This window comes from Papaver somniferum, chromosome 1, assembly GCF_003573695.1.
Source record: "Papaver somniferum cultivar HN1 chromosome 1, ASM357369v1, whole genome shotgun sequence".
NCBI classification, from domain to species: Eukaryota; Viridiplantae; Streptophyta; class Magnoliopsida; order Ranunculales; family Papaveraceae; genus Papaver; species Papaver somniferum.
The window spans coordinates 92231593-92256765 of NC_039358.1; the positions used below are offsets into that span (position 1 = coordinate 92231593).

General features: G+C 38.9%; 1 protein-coding gene across 1 annotated transcript; it reads left to right on the top strand.

Annotated features, from left to right (window-relative positions):
• Window positions 1-503: 503 nt before the first annotated feature.
• LOC113347499 (keratin, type I cytoskeletal 9-like) lies at window positions 504-25016 on the top strand. The gene is made up of 4 exons (XM_026591174.1): window positions 504-585; window positions 803-958; window positions 24503-24731; window positions 24788-25016. Exons 1-4 carry the CDS (start codon window positions 504-506, stop codon window positions 25014-25016), a joined length of 696 nt encoding a protein of 231 aa, XP_026446959.1.
• The last annotated feature ends 157 nt before the right edge of the window (window positions 25017-25173 follow it).

Here is a 25173-nt window from a genome sequence, read left to right on the forward strand (position 1 = left end):
TCAAGAAGAAGTGAATGAAGGAGATGCACCAGCAGCAGAGACTCCTGATATGACAGCAATAAGGTATGAATTGAAAAACCCACTCTGCATTTAAGCGTTTTGTTGATTATTCAGTAGGTTTCGAAAAATTTTATGTCTGAAAAAACAGTTTCTGAAAATGCTTACGGCTAGGAGTTCTTGTACTCCCAGCCGTAAATAGGTCTCAAAGTTGGGATTTATTATTTTTCCAGCCGTGTATATGTTATACGGTTGGGATATCTAAGAACTCTCAGTCGTTTGTAAACTTTACGGTTGGGATATCTAACAACTCCCAGCCGTAAAATAGTCGATGCATACGAGATGGAGAAATCCTATCCGCAACAAGTTGTATAAGGCTTGGTTATTCCTAGCCGTATATTCTCCTATGTTCGATTTTTTTCAGCGGTAGTGTTTACGTCTCGGTCTTTCTATCAGTAACTTTGTATCCTGACCGTAATATTTAGTTTCCTAGTCGTTTTTATATTATGGCTTGGATTTTCCTATTCGTATGTGTTACTTGGATAAATATTAAACTAGCTGTATTTCCACGTATAGGTTTTCCTATCCGTAATAGGAGTAACCAAGCCATAAATTATGCTTCATAGACGTTATTTGTTTTTCGTCTAGGTCGATTACTAAATTTCCCATCTGTGATTATGTTTGCGTCTGGGTCTATCCATTTTTCCTAGCCGTTTTCAGTGTCACGGCTTAGTTGTGTCAAAATTTCCTAGCCTTTTTTACTTATCTACTTTTGGTTTTTGGCCTTATTTGTCTTTGAACACAGCAAAAGAAAAGAAGAAAAAAAGATCACAAGAAGTAACACCTCGTAGTGACCCGACTCCGCAACCTCGTCACACAAAACCATTGGGTGCAAGTGCATTTGTGACTGCTGGAGAAAATGAAGGTGGAGGAGATGAAGTTGGAGCTGGAACTGCTTTAGGTAGTCAATTTTTAGTTCCCACGTAGATGGTGGATTTTCTACAAAGGCTAAAAACGTAAACCCATAATTATACGAACTCCTGATCCAGCAATCAGATGTGAGTATTGAGACACGGGTCTCTCATCGAATCCTCTGACTGAGAATACTTTCTTTCAGAGTACATGCATATATGTAGTCTCTCGGCTGGACAACAACATATCTCATGAATACTGAACACTCCAGTAATTATTTCTATATAGAATCACGAGATTGACGGCTCCTAGACAGCTTGCTCTGCTAGTATAGAGCGATAACGTCTTCAGGTTACAAACAACGAGTTTCCCTGACTATATAAAGGATATGAAGCTCCAGCAAGCTCATGTCAGAATAACTAATGCTCCTAGATAGCTTGATGTGCTAGCATAGAGCCATAAGTTAATTATTCCTAAATTCTTGGATTCATCCACTAAATTTCCGAAAATATTCAAATATTTTTGCAGTATTACGTTACTTCAATCTATGGTTCTTCCCAGCTGAATTCCATGGGTTAGTAATAAATATTCAATGAACGGGGATCTAAGACACCTCTGAGTAAGCCCCGGCTCAAAAGTTGCAAGTGTACTCAACGATGATACACTAACAATCACCGCACGAACGAGTATTTCAAAATACGACGAAACGATGAATCTATGCAAAATAGGAAAGAAAACAATAAATAATTAAAATATTGACCAAGGCGCCAAGGGATTGGGCTCATCGACCGGCCGGCCGTGCCGTGGCCAATCCCACGCCAGTTTTATATTTCAGCATATTTTTTGTTATTTCCTTGATCTTATGAAAATCCTTTCATTTGAACAAATATCCTTCGTTTTGAGGAAACTCCTCAGTTTCATGGTGTTCCATTCGCACCAAGGAAATAATATAAAATTGGGAAAAACATTGTATGGCTGTGATTATTGACCAACCCGCCATGCCTTGATCCCGGCCGGTCCCACACCTCATGGTTCCTCATTATTTTATTATTAGTTCCCTAGTCTCATGAAAACTCCTTAATCTCATGGTATTTTCACAAAACCATGGAAATATAATATAAAATTAGGAAAACTCGTGGGACCGGGCCCAGCCGGCCGACCATGCCTCAGCCGGTCCCGCACGCCCCTTATTTTATTATTATTATTTTAAGGTTTCCTTGATCTCATGAAATTCCTTGATTTCATGGTATTTCTTTCAAATTATGAAAATTCCTTCAAATCATGGAAAATAATACACAAAAATTACATAAAATTAGGGAAACTTGTGGGACTGGACCCAAGCCGGCCTGCCATGCCCTAGTCGGCCCCACACGCCCTTATTTTATTATTTTAATATTATTTACTTCCTTGATCCCATGGAAACTCTTTCACTTTAAGGAAACTCCTTAATTTTAACAAAATTCCTTGATTTCATGATATTTTCATAAAATCATGAAAAATATTATAAAATTAGGAAAAGGCACCATGGGACCGTGGTCACTGTCGGCCGGCCATGCCTTGGCTCCAGCGGTCCCACACCTCATATTCCTTCATTTTATAATTATTTTTTTCCTTCATCTCATGAAGTTTCCTCAGTTTCAGCAAAACCCTGATTTTATTGTATTTTCTCAAATGGTTGCTCAAACGCACGCCAGAAAATATCGAAATTCTCAAGACTGAGACGCGGACGTGTTGACGATGTGAGCATGTTACCTTGACCGACCAAGATTGGATCTTTGGTTCGCAATGATCCGGTCCTACGTATTTTCATGGTTTGACCTAATTTGCGCAATTGCACGTATTAGGTCCAAGACTCTTCCAAATAATTTTTGAATTTCATGAAGTGATCATCATTCGATCCCACGACCATCCAGGGTTGGTTTCATGACCCCTTGGTCGGTCTCTCACCTCTCTATAATTAATTAGGTTTTATCACCTAAGGCCCAGACGAGCATTATATGAAAAATGATTGAACCAGCATTTGATCATATTTTCACCAACTCTTCAATGGGTCTTGGTATTTGCTCACGCGAGCATATGGATACTACATGGTTGACCCACGGTCTCATGTAACCGGTCCTCCTTCATTCCATGGTTAAATTTTCAACAAACTATCACTCGGCCATCAATTGATCAAATTAGGGTTTCTGAGTCCAAGGATCATAATTCCAGATTCGAACGATAATAATTTTACGACGATCTCATGATCACCATTTTATTATACTCGGTTCAACTACCAGTATTCTAATTAATGTTATATTTCGGTCACGCTGCCAATAATTCATCAGACGAGCAACACTTGCTCAGATGAGCAATATTTGCTCAAACCAAGGAATATTGGTTCAACTATCAATATTCAACAATTCATCAAATGAGCAATACTTGCTCACCTCAACGTGAGAATTATACCTCTTTCTCAACATACACGTTCAATTCATGAGTCTCAGAACATTTTGCAAAATCATGTTCAACTCAGCAAATACATGGACTCATCGTCCCATAAAGTCATGAAGTCAACAAATGACTAATTAACCACGAGACATCAATCGTGTCACTTGGGGGGATATCAACTAGGGTTTTGGTCTGGCGGTTTATGGCACGTGTGTTCATACACATGATGGAATGTGAGCAAGTCGTGCAATCAGTTGAAGGAGTTAACAAAGTAGTGGATAGAAAATCGACCAAGTCTCTGCATGATGAGCAACTGGTTTCAAACACGATTTCCATTTCCCCACTCTTTGATTCCATCAAATGTCACACTTCATGGGATCATGGTTTCTACAATTCCAGCAATATAAATAAGTCTCTGAAATCATGATTGAATATACAAGAATCCCACGTCAAACAGACAACACGATATTAACAACTCAACATCTGAGTAATCACTCTCAACAGGGATTCAATCATTCAGAACTTATCTTATTCATAATACATAACACACATATAATCTTTGATTATCATTGATTCCACACATTTCTCAGCTTCCCTCCTACAAATCGACCCATCCTCTCTTGTGACCAAATTTACTCTGGAACGGCCATTGTCTTGGTTTAGGCCGGAGTACTACAGATTGATCTCTCGAACTCAAAGCACTCCCTTCTTGCAGTGCATCTGTGTGAGGTTGAACATTTCGCTCGGTTCAAGGAGTCTCCTCCGCACGGTCGTCTCTTCAGTTCCGTAAAAACCAGCAAATCGTTTTTCCCCATCTACAGATTGGCAACCACAGTGGGAGATCATTCTTTCGGTTGCAATATGACAACTACACAAGATGGCTGGTCTTAGGTCTGGGTTAGTCACAGGTTCCAACGTAAATGGCGTTAGCACTAGCAATAACAACAACGACGACAACGAGGATATTCCTAGAATGATTCCGGCCTCTAACACTGACGGTGGTAATGTTACTCCTCCTCACGTCAACGCGGAGGGTCATCTTTTGTTCGGCCGACACCCTGAGGAAGTCAGAGGAAATCGACCACCTACCATTGCTGATCTCATCAAAGTGCAAGAGGCTCTTGCAAATAATCAAACCGATATGGCTACAACACAAAGGAGCTATTTAATCAACTAAAGGCTCTCACTGATACAATGTCAGGGAAGATCCAAGAAAAAGGGAAAGAGAAGGAGAAATCCTCAGACGCCGATCTTGAGGTAATTCCAATTCATACAATAAATGATGATGAAGTCCGCGAAGCCGCAGACGCGAAGGAATCATCAAACTTCATCACTCGGGAATATTTGGAACGCCTTATGGAGAACCGCGGAAGAGACAAGACCCCACATGTCCATCGTCACCAACCTCCATACCCTGCTGATACACAAAGGATCCCTCTCCCAAAAGGTTATGTCTCTCCAACCTTCACTTTGTACGACGGAACCGGCAACGCTCGAGAACATGTTTCTCGGTTCCTGGAAGATTTGGGTGAACATGAGCATAACCATGTTGTTCGTCTCAAAGAATTTTCAAAATCCTTGAAAGGCAGGGCATACACCTGATATAACAACACCGCACCAGGAACTATCAACAGTTGGGAAGAAATGGTTAATGCTTTCTATAGAAAGTATTTCTTTGTTTCAGAGCAAGTCACCCTCTCTGATCTCGGAAGGATGTTTCAAAAGAACACCGAACATCCTAACGACTATATGAAGAAGTTCAAAGTTCAAGCGTTGGATTGCCATGATCCGAATGTCACAGAATAACAACTTGTGGACCTATGCATCAATGGAATGATTCCATTCTACAGAGCCTTATTGGAGAATCTCAGGTTCCATACTTTCTCAGAACTCCATGAAGCAGCCAATAGGTCCGCAACTACTGCACATACTCTACTAGAAAGGACTAATACTGCAAAAGCTAAAGAACCACGAGACGTCAGAGGCAGCAGCAGACGTTTGATCAACAAACAATACAACCTTCAGACTTCCACAAATGTTGTTGCGGAAGGAAGCAAACGGAAAGCTGATCCACAACATAAGCATACTTCCTCATCTCCTCCAAAGGCACAAAAAAAAGATAATGGGAAAACTCCTCCCCAACACACGGAAGATCCAGAAGCACTTGATTTCCCCTACTGCATTGAATAAGTCATCGAATTGCTGGATGCTTGGATTCAGGATGGTGCAATCAAGTTGCCATATGTCAAGAAGGAACCAACTGAAGAGGCCATGGAAAATCCTCGGTATTGTCGCTTTCATAGGTTCGTCAGTCATCCCACAAGTGATTATAAAACTTTGAAGCGCATATTTAAAGAAAAGGTCGAATCGGGAGAACTCAACTTGGGGACTGAAGGAGTACACAGAAACCTCCTCCCAGTCAGGGCCTTTACCATCTCTGAACCTCCCGTCAAAGAAGCAGTTCAATCCTTGATCGAGCATGTCTGCGAATTGCTATACTTATCAAAGGCTCAAAGGAAAGACATGTTTGCGGCATTAAACCACATCGTGTCAGGAAAGCGTCTACTGATTCAAGAGACATTCACTGAGCCTCTAGCGACGGACAAAGAAATGTATGACTGGGGACTTCTCACCACAGTGCACATCAAAGGAAACGAGTTCAAGAGAGCATTTGTTGATGTCGGCACTGCCGTCAACATCATCCCTCTGAAAACTCTCAGAGCCGCTGACATTACTCAACAGGAAGCTACTCATGCCCCAATGGCAATCAGAGATCACGAAGGAGTTTCCAGAAACGCGTACGGCTACGTCATACTCAAAGTCAAAAAAAATTTGGTCTGCACTGAGACCAAGTTTTACATAATCCGAGAAGATCCAGGATATGACATGATTCTTGGACGCACATGGATTCATGATGGGAAGGTGACACTGACACCTTCAATTACACATCTCTCCGCTGAAGAAACCTCTGACTCAGAGGAAGAAAAAGAAGATATCTCACCATTCGAGTATCTGGAGGAGGTCAAAGCCTTGACAGAACTTACACAAAAGCCCGAGGAACATCCAAACGTTTTTGTCAAGAGATTTCGCACTCAGGAAAGTCTTATTCCTTCTCATGTGCCCATATCATCAGTTTTCAAATATGCTTATTTGGTTCAAGGGCTTCACTCCGCAAACAATTTAGCAGTTGAAAAATGCTATGAGTGGATAATTTCGCCTCAGCAATATTACACCCAATGGTTGGATTCATAACTTCTTTAGGTTGATCATCCAATCAAGAGATTCATTGCGGAGTATGTGGCTAAGCATGACAAATATTATGAAGGATACTCCTTTCTGCACGAATGTCCATATGTGCCACAGCCACGGAATTTCGTCACACGAGGAATTCCGAATCAACAGAAGATATTCAAAGCGCGGTCGACCAAACCTAACAAATTTCATGAAGGGGGACTGGTTCTCAAAGCAGCTCAGCGTGGTCTTCATTCTACAAGGAACTACAATTGGGAAGGACCATTTATGGTTGCTAAGTCCATAACCGGAGGATACTACAAACCGATCAACACAGATGGCAGAACCATACCAGTAATTCACGAGAATTGGCTTAAGGCATTTGTCTGAAATTATCAAACATTTGAGATACTGGGCGTTTGAAGCATTCATGACGTCTGGATTTGGCATTTAGGATTTTCTTTCATTGTATTTCAATTCCTCCAAAATGTTTGCAATACTTGCAATCAGCATTTGAATTCAACAATTTATCAAAATTCAATTCATATTTCTTAAAGAAAAATCTCTATCAAATCCAAAAGAAAATCCTTAACCATCTACCAATCCAAAACCATCTAATATCAAAATCCAAATAAAAACCTCACATCTCTCAGAAGTTCAGAAGCTCAAGAGATCATGAAAAAGGAAATCAAAGAAAAACAACAAAAAGGGATTTTCGCTCCTCTGCATCCTTCAAGGCCTGCAAAGCCGCCTTCTCCTTGTTCAACTCTTCAGTAAGCCTGGCAATCTTGTCTTCTTTCTCCATCACAACATCATTGGGAAAGGGTATGTCGTTCTCACATGAGTCCTTGATGGCGTTTATTTGCTTACGAAGCCACTTCACATTGAAGCCAAGTCTTTCTGAATTCTCCAAGTTAAACTCCCAATCAAAGAGTATATCTGGGGTCACAGTACTTCTGGCCTTAGTGCATATATCACTTACAACATGCAAGATAATACCTACTTGCATTGTTGAGGCATAAGCACGCCCAGAATTCCTGTCGACAATTATGTGACCAAACTTCTTCCATATTTTCTCGTACAAGCCTGCATATCCAATGGGAACGCTGAATCCACCAACTAGTTGATGATACGGGAGTGAAGCATCAAATGGAGGATCAAAAGAAACTTCTTCACTTGGATATTCATGCACCACTATACGGTTCTCAATTACTAGGGCAACTTCTACAATCAGAGCAACAACATTCTCCGGTGTTTCAGTTCCTTCTACGACTGATCAGCAACAATCTGGGTTTCCACAACTTCAGTGAAAACCTTCTCATGGCATTGAAGTGCATGGATGGTTGTCTCTTCGTCAATAACTCCAGGGAAGTTCGAGTTATCCTCATTGGTTTCAATATCCTGAACTTCGGTATTTGACACCTAATACGAAGATTACATGAGTCACATAAACATGAAACCAGAGAAGATTACGAAATAAAGTATACAAGAAATACGAAATCATCAAAGTTCATCATCATATACTCAAGGCACGAGAAAATGGCATGAAAGTCATGAAAATACGTTTTACGGTAACCTCGTCTGAAGAAATTGTACTCTTCCATGTACTAGAAGACGAACTGGAAGCAATCTACAAGGAATATGAGGATGGGTTATATACCATTCTCTTCGTATGTATGTCCTCTACAGCGTGTCAAAATTTTATGACAATATGATGAACAAGAAAGGAGATGTGGTCAAAACATTGAGCAACATACCATCTGAAAAAGTTCAGAGAGTCTCTTGGAAGTTTACTGTTTCGCCTTTTTCAGGCCCTGAACGTGCTCAAAACTTAAAAATCTTCTTCAATAAAGCTTGGAAATTTTCCGGGCTTGAATATGCATATGCAGATCATGAAAATACGACTCCATATGAAGGTTTTACGGCGTTTTTGCTAAAAAACTGAGTTCTGAATTTTCTGACGACGAATTTCGACTAAGTTTTTCGTGTATACACATGGATTCTCATTCATTCATTAACAAATCAGCACTTTCATACTTCTATGAAGAGGATACAGGACATGTACTTACTTGGGGGGTCTCCGAAGTATTCAAGGAATTGGGATTGTCCGTGTTAATGACAAAAGGCTCATTACTTCTATTCGGCTCCGAATCTTTGGAAGTGCTTTCATCTCTATTCTCAGAGGATGGATGGGTATCAGCACTCTCCGTCTCCATGACGACATCCTCCTGGATACATCCTCAACAATCAACATTTTATCTATAAAGCATCATAATTGAATATGCGAAGAAATACTTACGGCTTCTTTTTCATCGCTCAAATCATGAATTGTTTGCTCAGTAGCAGAAAACCGAAGACCGTCGATACTTGATGGAGTAAAATTCTGCAACGGAATTAGAACATTGATTTCATGATCCTAATAATGTGGGCGAGAAAAAGTCACGACAAGGGGAATACCGAGAACTCACCAAAGAACCAACTGGGGACTTTATGGTATTAGGTAACAGCTTATAACTCTTGTTCCGTCCTTCTCCACCGTGAACAATCGCTTCAGTTTCTGAGAAATATACATGGATTCGAGGTCTTACATTACGACCGTCTTGTGGTAAAATTCAGTAACATAATTATAATACAATTCTCATAATTTCATGAAGATTATACGAAGAAACATACCTGAGAAGATCTTGGAGACGATTTTCGTTTATCACCAGAGAGATACTTCAATCTTGGTCGACCATAAATCATCTCAGTAGAAGGAGGATCCTTCACTGGAGGCTGACCAGCCATCACGTAATCACGCAATCGCTGAAGTTGTTGATCCCAAAAGTCTACATAACCTGGAGTTATATATGCAAATCTCTCGGAGCAAGGGAACTAGTAATTACTTCCTTCCACATGACTATGGTCTAAATGGGTTCTAAGTTGTTCAACTGATGGCTTCCTCCTTCGAAAAGTTAGAACACACTGATCCATACCCATTTGTCGAGCTGCTCTATCAATATTATATTCCTCCACTGAAAGTCCTCCGAATATAGCCGATATCAAATGACCAGGGGTGCAACTCAACATGAAATATCTTTCGCCATCACTCAGATTTGCACCAGACATCAGCATCACACTCTCTCCAGCATTGAAAGTCGTTGGCTGGGAAACATAAGCAGGAATAGACACCCACGGGCGAAAGTTGAACTCATATTCATCATCCAACACATCAATGAGGTGTGCTTTAGACCGAAGCTGCTTTGTAGACCAACGCATGATCCTGGCATTATCTTTTTCAGAGAAGATGTGACGAGCATTAACATTCGGTCCTTGCAAAATATTACGTGGAATAGGTGCATAGTTCTTGAAGTGTTCCCACATCAAAGCTTGAAGAAACATCGTGTTGGCATAACACTCAATCTTCATAAATCCATTCGACACACTAGAGTCTATTATCAAGAAGTCCAAGTTAGAATACAAAGAACCCAGGAATAAGCTACCTATCGGAAGTTGCTCACTTTGAGCCATCTTGATAGCAAAGGGGATCACGAAGGGTTTCAACAAGTTTTCACTGTCTTCAAATATGTCTCTGGACATCCATAAACATAAGAAAGAAGCAATGGGAAACATATCGTCGATGGGACTATCATAAACCTCGTCTTTTGGCCACCAACGTGTTAACCAGTGAGCATATCATCCTTTACTGCCAGACGCCTTATTCACTTCCTCCATTGCGGCTGTCAATATGTTAGAAACCGCAGTCTCCTCATCTGAAAGATCTCCAGGGAGATTGCCCGTGATTGGGAGATGCATCAAAGCAGCCACATCCTCTAAGGTAACGGTAAACTCTCCCCATATGCATATAAAGGTGTGAGTGGGAATACACCAACGAGCAAGTAGAGCCACAATACCTCTCGCATCATGGAAAATGAATAAGTCTCCAGGAGCCTGAATAGCTCTAGTCACTTGCGCCTGATCGAGCATAGCCCTGACATGAGGGAAACCTAGCATATGTCTCGCCCATCTAGAGAATTTTTCCAAAGGTCGTTGAGAAAGCTTAAACTCTATGATTGATGCAAGGAAGATACCTCATTCAAGACAAAACCGAATCACTGTCTTAGGAGTCACCAATTTCTTCTGAGTAACATTTCTGGGATTTATCAGAAGACGATACACTGGAGATTTGAGATGATTCTCAGTTTCCTGCTCAACCTCCGCAAAAAATGCATCATTTATATTCGGGACATTCTTAATTCCAGAGGCTTCATCCTCTTCTTCGCCAACGGAAGTCTCATCCATACATGTCTCACTCTGGAGGTATCATCATCAATACACATTTTGTCCCTTGGAGTGTCGTTAGCTTGGGAGTTGGACATCTTTGCGGAGTAGCTGTAAAGTTCACACTACATTCTACTTCAGTATGTCGCCCAGATATAAATCAAGGGAGTAAAAGCATCTAATGGTAACTCTTAACTATTACCTTTTATGCTTCCACTAACGATAGTGATAGTAATGCTAGAGTTAACACCTCAAAAATCGTTTGTTTCTTCGAAACCTACAAAAGACGAACGAAACTCAGATTTTCATAAAATCATGAACATTTCCATTGCGTGAACATTTACCTTGGAATTATGAAAACTAAAACAATATTTCATCATAAATAATTGTTTACTTTGAACATTATTCAAAAATCAGTGTTGAAAATATATGTTTACAAAACATGAAATAATAACTCAGCAAAAAAAAAAAAAAAAAGCGTATGCCTTTTTTCGTGAAAGCATGTCACGGTTTGGTATGCAAATTATTTTTCATGGACAGACCATGATTTTATAAAAAAAAAAAAAAAAAAACTCTTTTCCTTCGTACCGTCGTTCGTCTTTAAAACGAAGGTTTATTTCAATTTTGTGAAAGCTCACACCTTATAAGATAAAGTTTTGATTTACATGAAAGCTTATAAACAAAATTTTATCCCTGGACATGTAGTTGCAGGAAATCCTACACTACACCCCTCATATGATTTCATTATTAATCAACTCATTTTTAGGTTTACACTCTTAATTTTATTGATCAATCTTTAAATGTTCTTACAAGAAAAGATAAAGAAATCAAGAATGATCTATGTTCAAGACTTTCTCTCTCCTATTTACTTGTTTCTTCAAAAAAGATCTCTCCCTTTCTTTACAACTCGAACGACTATTTATAAGGAAATACATAGTGGATGACAACTAATCTGCCCTTTATTTTCGGGTATGGTCCGCGACATTCTCGCAACCTTACAAATGTTAATTTCACAAACTCTCTAATTTTCGCAGGACTATCATATCTTTCTCGTGATCTTAGCTGACGTCATTTATTTTATCATTTCTGAAATTGTTCTGCGACGCTGTTGTGCTGTGTCATTGATAATTTCGCTGAAACATTATCATTGCGAGATTCTGATCCTACATCTTGCCTCTTCTCATATCTTCTCTGCAAAGTAGAGAATGATGTGAGAAATGCCGCAGCTGTTCATCTTTTCATATTCTGTATTTATCACACGTATTCTTTCATCCATTTGTTTCTTGACACGTCTTTTGAAACCGCTACTTTTCAACCGCTCACGTCTCTTCGTCTTAATGGTGTTTATTTCTTCGAGTAAAAAAAATCTCCTTTATATACTCTTCTTTCTATTTTTCTTTTTACTTTCTCTTATATTTTTATTCTCTCATCTCTGCAACTCTGTTATTCTTCTGCAAGTTCTGCTGCTGTAACTTTTTCCTCCTTCAATCCTCTTACTTTTTATTCATTCCCATACTCTATATTCAAACATGTCTCCAAGTGGTCATAGATATGAAAAGAATTTACAAGATGTCCAAAAAGATCTTGCTGATAAAGGTTTCACACTCTCCACCATTCCTGGTGAAAATGCCAAATCAATTCTTTCTGTCAAACTTTTCTCTGATCAGTATTGTGATGATCAATCAATAATAATTTCGCTAGGTCAGATTCTCGCAGGTCTCCCTATTCCTCTTTATAACCCAGATCTTCCTTTATTTTATGAAATTCTCACTCACTCGGGATTTTCGCGAGCTATCTTCCAACTGAGTGGGGACTGCATCCGTATGATGCTAGAGTTCGCTAATCGTGGTGCTGGTAGAGAATCTCTTTACTCCAAAGAACTTAGGGATCCTAAATTCGCAAACCTAGAGATAGTTGCTGAGAAATACACAGTAGCGAATTTCTTTGAGAACTATGAACTTATCTCCATGAAGAAAGAGAATACTCGCTGGGGTATTCGCTTAAAAAAGAAAGATAACATTGATGAAGCCAAAATTCTCATGCAAGATATTGACTGGCATTCTGTTAAAAACACAACTCCTCGCCAATCTAAAGATGATAAATGGTGTGTTTTTCCTTTAATGCTAAAAGGACCCTACATTGCTGGGTCAAATGTTCTTCCTGCGAATCTCGCTGCTTATCAACCTTGGGTTTTCTCTTGGCCCGAGAAGGAGAAAGAGGTATGTTTCTTCCCATTTAACTCACTTTATATTTCTTTATTGATTTTTATTATTTTTTTCGCTAACTCTTGCAACATTCCGCAGATCTAAAAACTGAAAGATAATTATAACAGGATTGGGAAATCTAGTACTATGTTAGCTCTTCGCTCATACACAGATGAGGTAAGAAATTTTCTCTTATGATTTTAAATTTTCTTCAATTTTCTCTTATGATTTTAAACAGTATACTGTTACTTCCATGCTTCCATTTCTTATTTATATCTGTGTGTGAAGATTATTGCTGAAGTAGAAGAATCTGCCGATGTTGCGAAGATTGGTGATAAAGGTAAAGGTGCTCTTCGCAGGGAAAAATCAACTGGTCCTCCTCCAAAGAAAAGGAAAGTTCGTTCTTCTTCTCCTTCAAATATTCCTCCTAACGAAAATTCCGAAAGTGACAAGGGTGATGAGGACAACGATGATCTTGCTGCAAGTGAAGATTCTCCACCTGAATCTTCTATGGCTAAGCTCTATGGCCTCTTTTATGATTCTCTACAAGGAATGTGAGATATCCAATTCGCAAATACCTGCAAATCTCTCGCTACCCTTTGCGATGTCCCTTTACTGGATGGTGATAGCTCTCTTCGTGGATTTTCTAGATCAGTGACTCCCGACTTCTTGCATTCTCTCAATAGTCTGGTATACTTTTATCCTTTTACTTCTTCATTGTTATAACTCAAAATTTCTTTCTATATTAATATTTTTTATATTTTTTCGCAGGCTGGAAAAGCTTCTTTTGTTGTTGCCTCAGATCTAGAGAGAAGACGTGAAAATCTTGAAAAGAAGAATCTTCAATTTCGCAAAAAGAATGAAGAATTGGAAGCTGAAGTTAAAGGTCTTCGCGAGAAAAATAGACAATTAGAAATTGATTCTTCTTCGTATAAGAAAAAAATCTCTAGTCTTCAGCAAGCTAATAATCAGCTTTACGGTATGTTACTTTTCTCTTTTCCCTTTACTCATTCATCATGTTGTTTTATCTTATTTAAATGATCCTTTTTGCAGACATTTATGGTCTTTCTGATGAAGCTACCCTTCTTCGTTCATTTCCTAATGCCTTGGATAATGATACCCTTCTTGAGCGTCTTAACAATTCCTTAAATAGCTTCTCAAATGATAGAATTTCATCTCTTTCTCTAAATGAGCTTAGATCTAAATTTCGCCTCTTAGAAATTGATCATAGATCTAGTTTAGGCTTAACCAACCGATTTAAGCGTCTCCTTCTTGATTCTAAAGAGAAAACCAATCAGTTAAGAACCAAAATTAGCGGTCTCATAGATGATAAGGATTGCATCTCTGATCAAGGTGCCAAGGCTTTGGAGAAATTCCAAGAGGCTCTTCTTGAAGTTCAACTTGAACGAGATGAAGCTAACCGCAAGAATATTGAACTCTGCGAAAGGGAAAATCAAATTCGTTCTCGTCTTCTTATAAGTAGTGAGGATGAATTTGTTTGGGCTGCGAAAATCTTAGATGATGCTAGAAAAGATTTAGGTGTAAATGTTAGTCTCCAAGTTGAGCATACAACCTTGATTAGAGATATGATTTCTGACAGAGAAGGTTACTAACTGCTCTTCTTTACTAATCTTTTGCTTCTTATGAATTCTCATCAAGTTAATAATTGATTGTCTTTTGCTCGCAAATTCTGAAAATAGATATCGTGAAAAGATTTGCTCGCAAATTCTGAAAATAGATATCGTGAAAAGATTGAGGAACTCGAAGCTGAAAAGGAGGAACTCGCAAAAAATCTTTCTTCTCTCAACGACAAGTATTCTAGATTAAAGAATCAAATCAAGATCATTGTTGCGAATTTTAAGAATGATGTTATGCATTTTTTCAATCAAACTATCCAAACGGTTTGTGACGATCATAATATCCCACATTCTGATTATCCTTGTCTCTTGGAAGAAATCCCACAGAATACTCCCAGTTTGATTATCTCTGATAGCGAAGCTGACGATGAAGAATCTGATAGTGATGGAAGTTCTGATGGTGATGAAGATTCTGACGCATACGAAGAAGGGAACAAGTCTGATGAAAATAATGAAGGATTAACTACGAAGTAGTCTTTATTTCTTTCTTTGATTCTTTGTAATACTTGTACATTTATTTCTTCTTTCTATATATTTATGTTTCTTTCATTTTGACCTGCATTAATTAAAACAATTCTTCTTTGCAATACAGTTAATCAATATAATCATTAATTCTTGAATCTTTGAGTAAATCTATCATATGGAGACAGATAACATTTTCTAATTTCATACATTCCCATACTTGCCTCTGTTATTTGAATCCAAATTAGAGATTTCATAAAAAAATTCTTATTGTATAACTTCGCAATCTTATGCGAAGTGAATTTTGTTTCTTTTCAAAATCTCATTCCTGTGTGGTCTTATTTTGCCTTCCTAATTAAAGGTCTTATTATGCCACCTCTTGTCATTGCGACAAAATCGCAGGACGTCCTTGCACTTTCATGCAAAAACCCATTGATCTTGCCTTAACTTTTTCTTTTGTATTATGGCCTCTTCAGGAATGTTGCGACAATATGACAGGCCTAAATATTCTTGCGAAAATGAAGCCCCATGACATTGCCGTCTTGCGACGAAATCGCAGGACGTCTTCGCACTTTCATGCGAAAACCCATTGATCTCGTCTTATCCTTTTTCTTTTGTATTATTGCCTCTTCAGGATTGTTGCACAAATATGACAAGCCTTAATATCCTTGCGAATAAAAAGCCTCATGACATTTGCGTCTTAAGACACTTATCAGCTCCCTAATGGAGGGTGCCCCCTTATCTCCCCCCTGGTTGCCCCTTCAAGGAGGCGTACTTCTACCATACAAGGTTAGCTCCTCCCATCCAGTCTTAACAACAACCAGTTGTTTTCGCAGCCTCTTATCCCTTTTACCTATAGGGCTTATGGTTACGAGACTGCACCCTAAGTGGGGTTTTCTTCAGGCCGAGTGCAGTATAAGCCAAGACTTGTCAAGAATGGCAAAGTACGCTTCAAACGTCTGGCACTCTTGACTCAACCGTGTACCTCGGCGCCTTGATCAGATCTGCACTCCTTGGGAGAGTCCTTATTACCTTAGTCGCCCAACCTAAGTCATATGCTTAAGCTGAGAATCCAAGGTGCCTCTCCCGGATGGGCTTCATTGACCCCAAATCTCCATGACTCAGGTTCCGGTGGCGGTGTAGCCTTTCCCTGAGCCATGCAACAGGTACCCCCTTATATGACGTACTTTAGGTCTTACATTTGCCTCTTGCGAAATTGTATTCGCGAACTAGGGTGTACGCCATAAAGGTTCGCCTCTTTCTCTTTTGTCATTTTTCTCTGATTACTTTATGTAAAATTCATTATCTCTGCGAGAGTCTCGCAAATCATCATATTGTATCTGAATTTCGCAATCCAATTTTGCCATTCAATCAAATGTATTTTTGAGAATTTTGATTATTGCGAGAGTATCGCAACAACTTAATCATTCATACATTTCTTGTTTTTATTACCCTTGTCATCCTCTGCTTCTTTATTATTTTCTGCTACTGCTTCCTTAGTAGTGGTATGTTCATTATTTTTATTCTGAGCTAGCATTAGTTTCGCAACATCTCTTCTCCTTTCCTTTAGATTGCATCCACCATCAACCTCTCACTTCTTTGTGTATCTTTGATTTTGTGTCGCCAGTTTTCCTTCTTGTTTGCTCTTTCTTCGCAAGATTCTATCTCAGTTTCGTAACACCTCTTTCCTTCAACCCAATCTCCCTTTATGATTCCTACACCACTGGGGTGAGGGAATTTGATGCACTGGTGGAAAGTTGAAGCTACACCTAGAATCCCATGTAGCCAAGGTCGACCAATTAACGCATTGTAGGGTGATTCTACATCAACGACACAGAATAAGATTTCAGAAGATATTCCCTTCAATGGAATTCGCATAATAACCTCCCCTTTAGGCTTGTTAGCAGTACCATTAAAACCATATATCTTATATGTTGATGGTATAAGATCATCATCTATTCCATCCATGGTTTTATAAGTATGATAAAATAATATGTTCACAGAGCTTCCAGTATTGATTAGAATTCTATTGATTGCCCATGAATCTTAAGCTTCATCATCCTCATCTTCTTTCGGTTTTGGATTAATTTCTAATTTTACTACCAATGGATTGTCATGCACCTCTTCTCCTTCGGGAATTTCTTCTACAGTAAAAGAAATGATCTGTTTCTGCCATTCCTCTAGTGGCGAGATTTTCGCAATATTCATAATTTCTCTTCCATCATTATCTCTTGCGAACACTCTACTCAAAACATTATCATGAAAATCTTCAATTGTCTTATATGAATGTACGATAGAGTGACAGAATAGATTTTTTGCTTTTGCACCAACTTCTATGAAGAATGTTTCTTTCTTTTTCATCGTATTCACTTTGTGATGTTCTGGTGGTGGTGGCAGTGGCAGTGGTTGAGATTGTGGATGCCCTACCAGAAAGTCGTTTAGTTTTCCTTGATCTATCATTCGCAAAATAATTCTTTTTACATTTCTGCAATCATTTGTGGTATGTCCATGAAAATGATGATAAGAACAAAACTCATGACTTTTGTGGTTTGGAGGTGGTTCCGTTCCCATGTTCCATGGTGTTGGTATATTCTCCATCAAGATTATAGATTCCCATACCTTCTCCACACTTGTATTTAGAGGTGGCATCTTGATTTCTTCCCATACTACCTTGTGACCTCCTTGTCCTCTATTATAGTTTTGTCTTTGACCTCCATAAGTTTCTTGCGGTTGATCGAGTCTTTGAATATTGTTATTTCCTCCACGATTGTAGAAATTTCTTTCTCTTTCATACTCTTCTTGATCTCGGCTTCCCATAGCTACCATTTTCTGTTGATTGTTACTTGTCACCTTCTCTTGTTGTACTTGCGAAGTATTCGCCACTGTGTTTATTAGCTTGGGTAACAAGCTTGCATTCGCTGTTTGTGAGCTGGTGTTCGCAACTGGATATGATTCCATTTCATTTTTCCTTTCCTCTAGAGCAATGTATTCTTCTTGAAGTTCTCGCAATTCAGTCATTATGATCGTATTCTTGACTCTTAAAATTTGGACATACAATAGGTTTGTTGCAAACATAGCATTGATAAATGATAATATAAGATATCTCTCATCTACACGGCCATCCATTTCGCTACACAGAGTTCTCCATCTTTTAGTCAGGTGTTTCAAACTTTCGCCAATCCTTTGTTTTAATCCAAACACATCTTCTATACCAGGTCGCGGGGAATTATTACTTATATATGCCCCCAAGAATGTAGTCTGCAAATGATTGAAGGAGGTTATTGTGTTCTTTGGTAGACCTTCAAACCATTTTAACGCCTCTCCTGTTAAGCTGGATGCGAAATATTTGCACAATGCGGCATCATGATTTTCCCATTGTAACATGCACCTCACATAGGATTTAATGTGTTTAATTGCACAAGTTGTTCCATCAAAAATGCTGGTTAATGCGGGCAAATTGCATTTCGGTGGTATTCCTCCTAATTGTACTTCCCTTGTAAATGGAGTTTTCGCAGCCTCTTCTATTGCTTCATCCAATTTTCTTCTACCTACTTCTCCTCTATTATTTAGCATTCCTCTCATTTCTTCTAATTCTTTCAAGATTTGTTTATTTACACCTGAATCTTGATCCATTGGTCTCTTTAATTTCGCCTCTCTTCTTCTGCGTTCATGTCTATCTTCTCTCGCGAAATTTTGCATTTCTTCTTCATTATCCTCATCTCGTCTTCTTCTGCGATTCTCTTCCTCATTTCTATCTTGAATTCGCATATGATGATGCCTTTCATTTTCCCCTCCATGATTTTGTTCATTTCTTATCAATTCATTTTGTTGTCTTTCATCCATCCTCTTTACTCTATCATACTCCTCATTGAGATTACCGTTATTCCGGTTTTGTGTATGCCTTCTTTCTCGATTGTCATGATTGTTCTGGCGAATTGTCTCCTGAAGCTCTTGTTCTTCCATTTCCGCTCTCAATCTTTCACGTTTGCATATTAAACGTGCTTGTTCAGCATAATGTCTTTCAATTTCTTCTTCAATTGTCTGTTGATTTCTTTGAGCTTCTCTCACATGTAAAATTCTTCTTCCTTCCTCTCGATTTCCTTTGCCATCTTGGTCATTTCGTCCCTGATGTTGTCCGTTCTCTTGATTTCCACCATTTTGCCCATCATCAAAAGTTTCATTTTGTGGAACATAACGATCGTCAACTCTTTCTCTATTTTCGCGATATTCTTCATTAGGATTTGATATTTCTTCTTGAATATTGTTTCCAGCATTGATTGTGGGTGATTTTCGCCTCATTTCTCATCTAGTCGATCTTGAATATGATTTTGTAATACTTCTCGATCTTCTATTCTGTAGTCTTATATTCTCCATCCTTAATTCGTGATTTTGCCTTGTTAAATTTGCACGTTCTTCTGCCTCTGCTCCTCTTTCTTCATGTATTCTCCGTCTCAACGTTTCTAATGCTCCAATTTCCTCATCTCCATGAATTATTCCTTCATCTGCTTCTTGATTTCTCTCTTCCTGTCTATAATTTCTGTTTTGTTGCTCTTCTTCTACTTCTTCTGCCGAATTTGATTGCCAAGTGTGTATGCTCACCCTATCATAATCTGTATTCCTCCCTTGAACTAGTGTTTGTTGAATTGGTGGTTGAATTTGATTTTCTCTATTACTTCTCATTCTAGTAGATTCTCCCATTTCGCTTCTTTCTCTTCCATCAATTCTTTTGCTTCTTCTAACAGTAGTCGGTTGTTCGGATGTACTTCTTCTTCTAGCCATTTCTTCAATGTTAACAATATTGCAAGAAATTATGGAAAATTCTTAATCAATCACTCTAAATTTTCACAAATCTCAATATCAATTTTCAGCTTTTTCTAGAATAATCTTCAACACCTCCCTGTTTCTAGCGCCATTATGTAGTTGCAGGAAATCCTGCACTACACCCCTCATACGATTTCAATATTAATCAACTCATTTTTAGGTTTACACTCTTAATTTTATTGATCAATATTTGATTGTTCTTACAAGAAAAGATAAAGAAATCAAGAATGATCTATGCTCTAGACTTTCTCTCTCCTATTTACTTGTTTCTTCAAAAAAGATCTCTCCCTCTCTTTACAACTCGAACGACTATTTATAAGGAAATACATAGTGGATGACAACTAATCTGTCCTTTATTTTCGGGTATGGTCTGCGACATTCTCGCAACCTTACAAATGTTAATTTCGCAAACTCTCTAATTTTCGCAGGACTATCATATCTTTCTCGTGATCTTAGCTGACGTCATTTATTTTATCATTTCTGAAATCGTTCTGCGACGCTGTTGTGCTGTGTCATTGATAATTTCGCTGAAACATTGTCATTGCGAGATTCTGATCCTACAGGACACAAGTTCATGTATAAAAAAAAAACTTTTCCTTCGTACTGTCGTCATCCTCTAAAACGAAGGTTTATTTCGGTTTTGTGAAAACTCACTTCTTTTATGATAAAATTTTGGTTCACATGAAAGCTCATAAACTAAACTTTATCACTAGACCTAGGTCTACATATATTAAAAATCTCTCCTAAATCAGGGATTATTGTTAGTTTTCAAAACTAACGATCAAACGAACATACGTTTTCAAAAAACAAGGGTTTTTCAACAAAAATCCTACTCACCTACACACATATATGATTTCAACATGATCACTTCATGAAACTCATATAAACATCAGCAAAAGAAAAAATTCCACACCTGGTCGGCGCCGGCCGGAAGTTGGCCGGACGGTGGCGGCGACGGTCAGTGCTCCGGCGTGAAATATTTCTCCTCCTGTTGCTTGCGTGAAGGTGGTGGATAGGTGATGAAGTTGCTGGTCGTGGAAAAAAAAAAGGGATTAATTCCCTTTTATATCAATTTTTATTTTCAAAACCTAATTTTACAAGGATTTCTTTATTTGGGCCCGACCCGCGAATCCTAAACGACCAAGGTTCCATCGTCCAAACCAGCGGTTCAACGCCGCTTTATGCTCATCAAACGATGCTCTATCATGCCGCCGAGATCTTCATTCAAGTCATGGTATGCTCGCATTATCAAAATCCGGTAACGTCTTAACTTACGACTAAGTTCAATTACTTATATTGTTTATGACCGGAAAACCACCATTCAATGATGACTGAGGAACACGGCTTTCCTCACTAAGCAGGGTACTTAATGTAGATGGTGGATTTTCGACAAAGGCTAAAAACGTAAACCCATAATTATACGAACTCCTGATCCAGCAATCAGATGTGAGTATTGAGACACGGGTCTCTCATCGAATCCTCTGACTGAGAATACTTTCTCTCAGAGTACATGCAGATATGTAGTCTCTCGGCTGGACAACGGCATATCTCATGAATACTGAACACTTCAGTAATTATTTCTATATAGAATCACGAGATTGACGGCTCCTAGACAGCTTGCTCTGCTAGTATAGAGCGATAACGTCTTCAGGATACAAACAACGAGTTTCCCTGACTATATAAAGGATATGAAGCTCCAGCAAGCTCATGTCAGAATAATTAATGCTCCTAGACAGCTTGCTCTGCTAGTATAGAGCCATAAGTTAATTATTCCTAAATTCTTTGGATTCATCCACTGAATTTCCGAAAATATTCAAATATTTTCGCAGTATTTCGTTACTTCAATCTATGGTTCTTCCCAGCAGAATTCCATGGGTTAGTGATAAATATTCAACGCATGGGCATCTGATCTACCTCTGAGTAAGCCCCGGCTCAAAAGGTGCAAGTGTACTCAACGATGATACACTAACAATCACCGCACGAACGAGTATTTCAAAATACGACGAAACGATGAATTTATACAAAATAGGAAAGAAAATAATAAATAATTAAAATATTGACCAAGGCGCCAAGGGATTGGGCTCATCGACCGGCCGGCCGTGCCGTGGCCAATCCCACGCCAGTTTTATTTTTTATCATATTTTTTGTTATTTTCCTTGATCTTATGAAAATCCTTTCCTTGATCCTTCGTTTTGAGGAAACTCCTCAGTTTCATGGTGTTTCCTTCGCACCAAGGAAATAATATAAAATTGGGAAAAACATTGTGGGGCCGTGATTATTGGCCAACCGGCCATGCCTTGATCCCGGCCGGCCCCACACCTCATGGTTCCTCATTATTTTATTATTATTTCCATAATCTCATGAAAACTCCTTAATCTCATGGTATTTTCACAAAACCATGAAAATATAATATAAAATTAGGGAAACTCGTATGATCGGGACCCAGCAGGCCGGCCATGCCTCAGCCATTCCCACACTCCCCTTATTTTATTATTATTATTTTAAGATTTCCTTGATCCCATGAAATTCCTTGATTTCATGGTATTTCTTTCAAATTATGAAAATTCCTTCAAATCATGGAAAAATAATACGCAAAAATTACATAAACTTATGGAAACTTGTGGGACCGGGCCCAAGCCGACTGGCCATGCCTTAGCCTTCCCCGCACGCCCTTATTTTATTATTTTAATATTATTTGCTTCCTTGATCCCATGGAAACTCTTTCACTTTAAGGAAACTACTTAATTTTAACAAAATTCCTTGATTTCATGATATTTTCAAAAATCATGAAAAATATTATAAAATTAGGATAAGGCACCATGGGACCGTGGTCATTGTCCGGCCAGCCATGCCTTGGCTCCAACAGTCCCACGCCTCATATTCCTTCATTTTATAATTATTTTTTTCCTTCATCTCATGAAGTTTCCTCAGTTTCAGCAAAACCCTGATTTTATTGTATTTTCTCAAATGGTTGCTCAAACGCACGCCAGAAAATATCAAAATTCTCAAGACTGAGATGCGGACGTGTTGACGACGTGAGCATGTTACCTTGACCGACCAAGGTTGGCTCTTGGGTTCGCAATGATCCGGTCCCACGCATTTTCATGGTTTGACCTAATTTGCGCAATTGCACGTATTAGGTCCAAGACTCTTCCAAATAATTTTGGAATTTCATGAAGTGATCATCATTCGATCCCACGACCATCCAGGGTTGGTTTCATGACCCCTTGGTCGGTCTCTCACCTCTCCATAATTAATTAGGTTTTATCACCTAAGGCCCAGACGAGCATTATATGAAAAATGATTGAACCAGCATTTGATCATCTTTTCACCAACTCTTCAAGGGGTCTTGGAATTTTCTCATGCGAGCATATGGACGCTACATGGTTGACCCACGGTCTCATGTAGCCGGTTCTCCTTCATTCCATGGTTAAATTTTCAATAAACTATCACTCGGTCATCAATTGATCAAATTAGGGTTTCTGAGTCCAAGGATCATAATTTCAGATTCGAACGCTAATAATTTTACGACGATCTCATGATTACCATTTTATTATACTCGGTTCAACTACCAGTATTCTAATTAGTGTTTTATTTCGGTCACGCTGCCAATAATTTATCAGACGAGCAACACTTGCTCAGATGAGCAATATTTGCTTAAACCAAGGAATATTGGTTCAACTATCAATATTCAACAATTCATCAAATGAGCAATACTTGCTCACCCCAACGTGGGAATTATACCTCTGTCTCAACAGACATGTTCATGAGTCTCTGAAAATTTTGCAAAATCATGTTCAACTCACCAAATACATGGACTCATTGTCCCATAAAGTCATGAAGTCAACAACTGACTAATTAACCACGAGACATCAATCGTGTCACTTGGGGGGATATCAACTAGGGTTTTGGTTTGGAGGTTTACGGAACGTGTGTTCATACACACGATGGAATGTGAGCAAGTCGTGCAATCAGTTGAAGGAGTTAACAAAGTAGTGGATGGAAAATCGACCAAGTCTCTGCATGATGAGCAACTGGTTTCAAATAAGATTTCTATTTCCCCACTCTTTAATTCCATCAACTTTCACACTTCATGGGATCATGGTGTCTACAATTCTAGCAATATCAATAAGTCTCTAAAATCATGATTGAATATACAAGAATCTCACCTCAAACATACAACACGAGATTAACAACTCAACATCTGAGTAATCACTCTCAACAGGGATTCAATCATTCAGAACTTATCTTATTCAGAATACATAACACACCTACAATATTTGATTATCATTGATTCCACACATTTCTCAGCTTCCCTCCTACAGATCGACCCATCCTCTCTTGTGACCGAATTTACTCTGGAACGGACATTGTCTTGGTTTAGGACGGAGTACTACAGATTGATCTCTCGAATTCAAAGAACTCCATTCTTGCAGTGCATCTGTGTGAGGTTGAACATTTCGCTCGATTCAAGGAGTCTCCTCCGCACGATCGTCTCTTCAATTTCGTAAAAATCAGCAAATCGTTTTGCCCCATCTACACCCACAGATGGAAGAAGTGTGATTGGAGTTGTTGTTACTAGAGGAACTGAAGTTGGAGTTGGTGGAGGAAGTGAAATTGGAGTTGTTGTTACTGGAGGAAATGAAGTTGGAGTTGTTGAAGGAAATGAAGGTGTACTTGTTGTTACTGGAGGAACTGAAGTTGGCACTTCTAGTGGTGTTGCTATTGATAAAGGTAAATCCGTAGTTGAAGAGGACAAGAAGGAGGGAAAGAAGAAGTATCCACCAAAAGAAACCGCAAGACAAGTAATGATGCTATGGTGCCTTTTTCTAGCGACGACTCGGACACTTCCTCCGGTGAGCAAGTTCAATCTAAGCAAGGAAAAGGTGGTCGAGGCGGTCGAGGTGGAGGTAAAAAAGGTGGTCGTGGTCGAGGTGAAAAAGGTGGTTGTGTTGGAACAAGTGCAAAAGGTGGTCGTGCTAGAACAAGTGCTCAAGGTGCACGTGGTGGAGGTGAAAAGACTCCAATTCAAGGTGGCAGTGGTCGAGGTAAAAAAATCTAAAGTTGTAGAATAAGTTGTGGAACATGATCAAGAGGACGATTTGGATGCGTTTATGCGCTCGTCTTCGGAGGAGGCATCATGTGAATGACTATTTACTCGCTTTTTATTATTTTACTTCATGGGTCTTTTATTATCTAAGACTTTGTCTATTTACTAT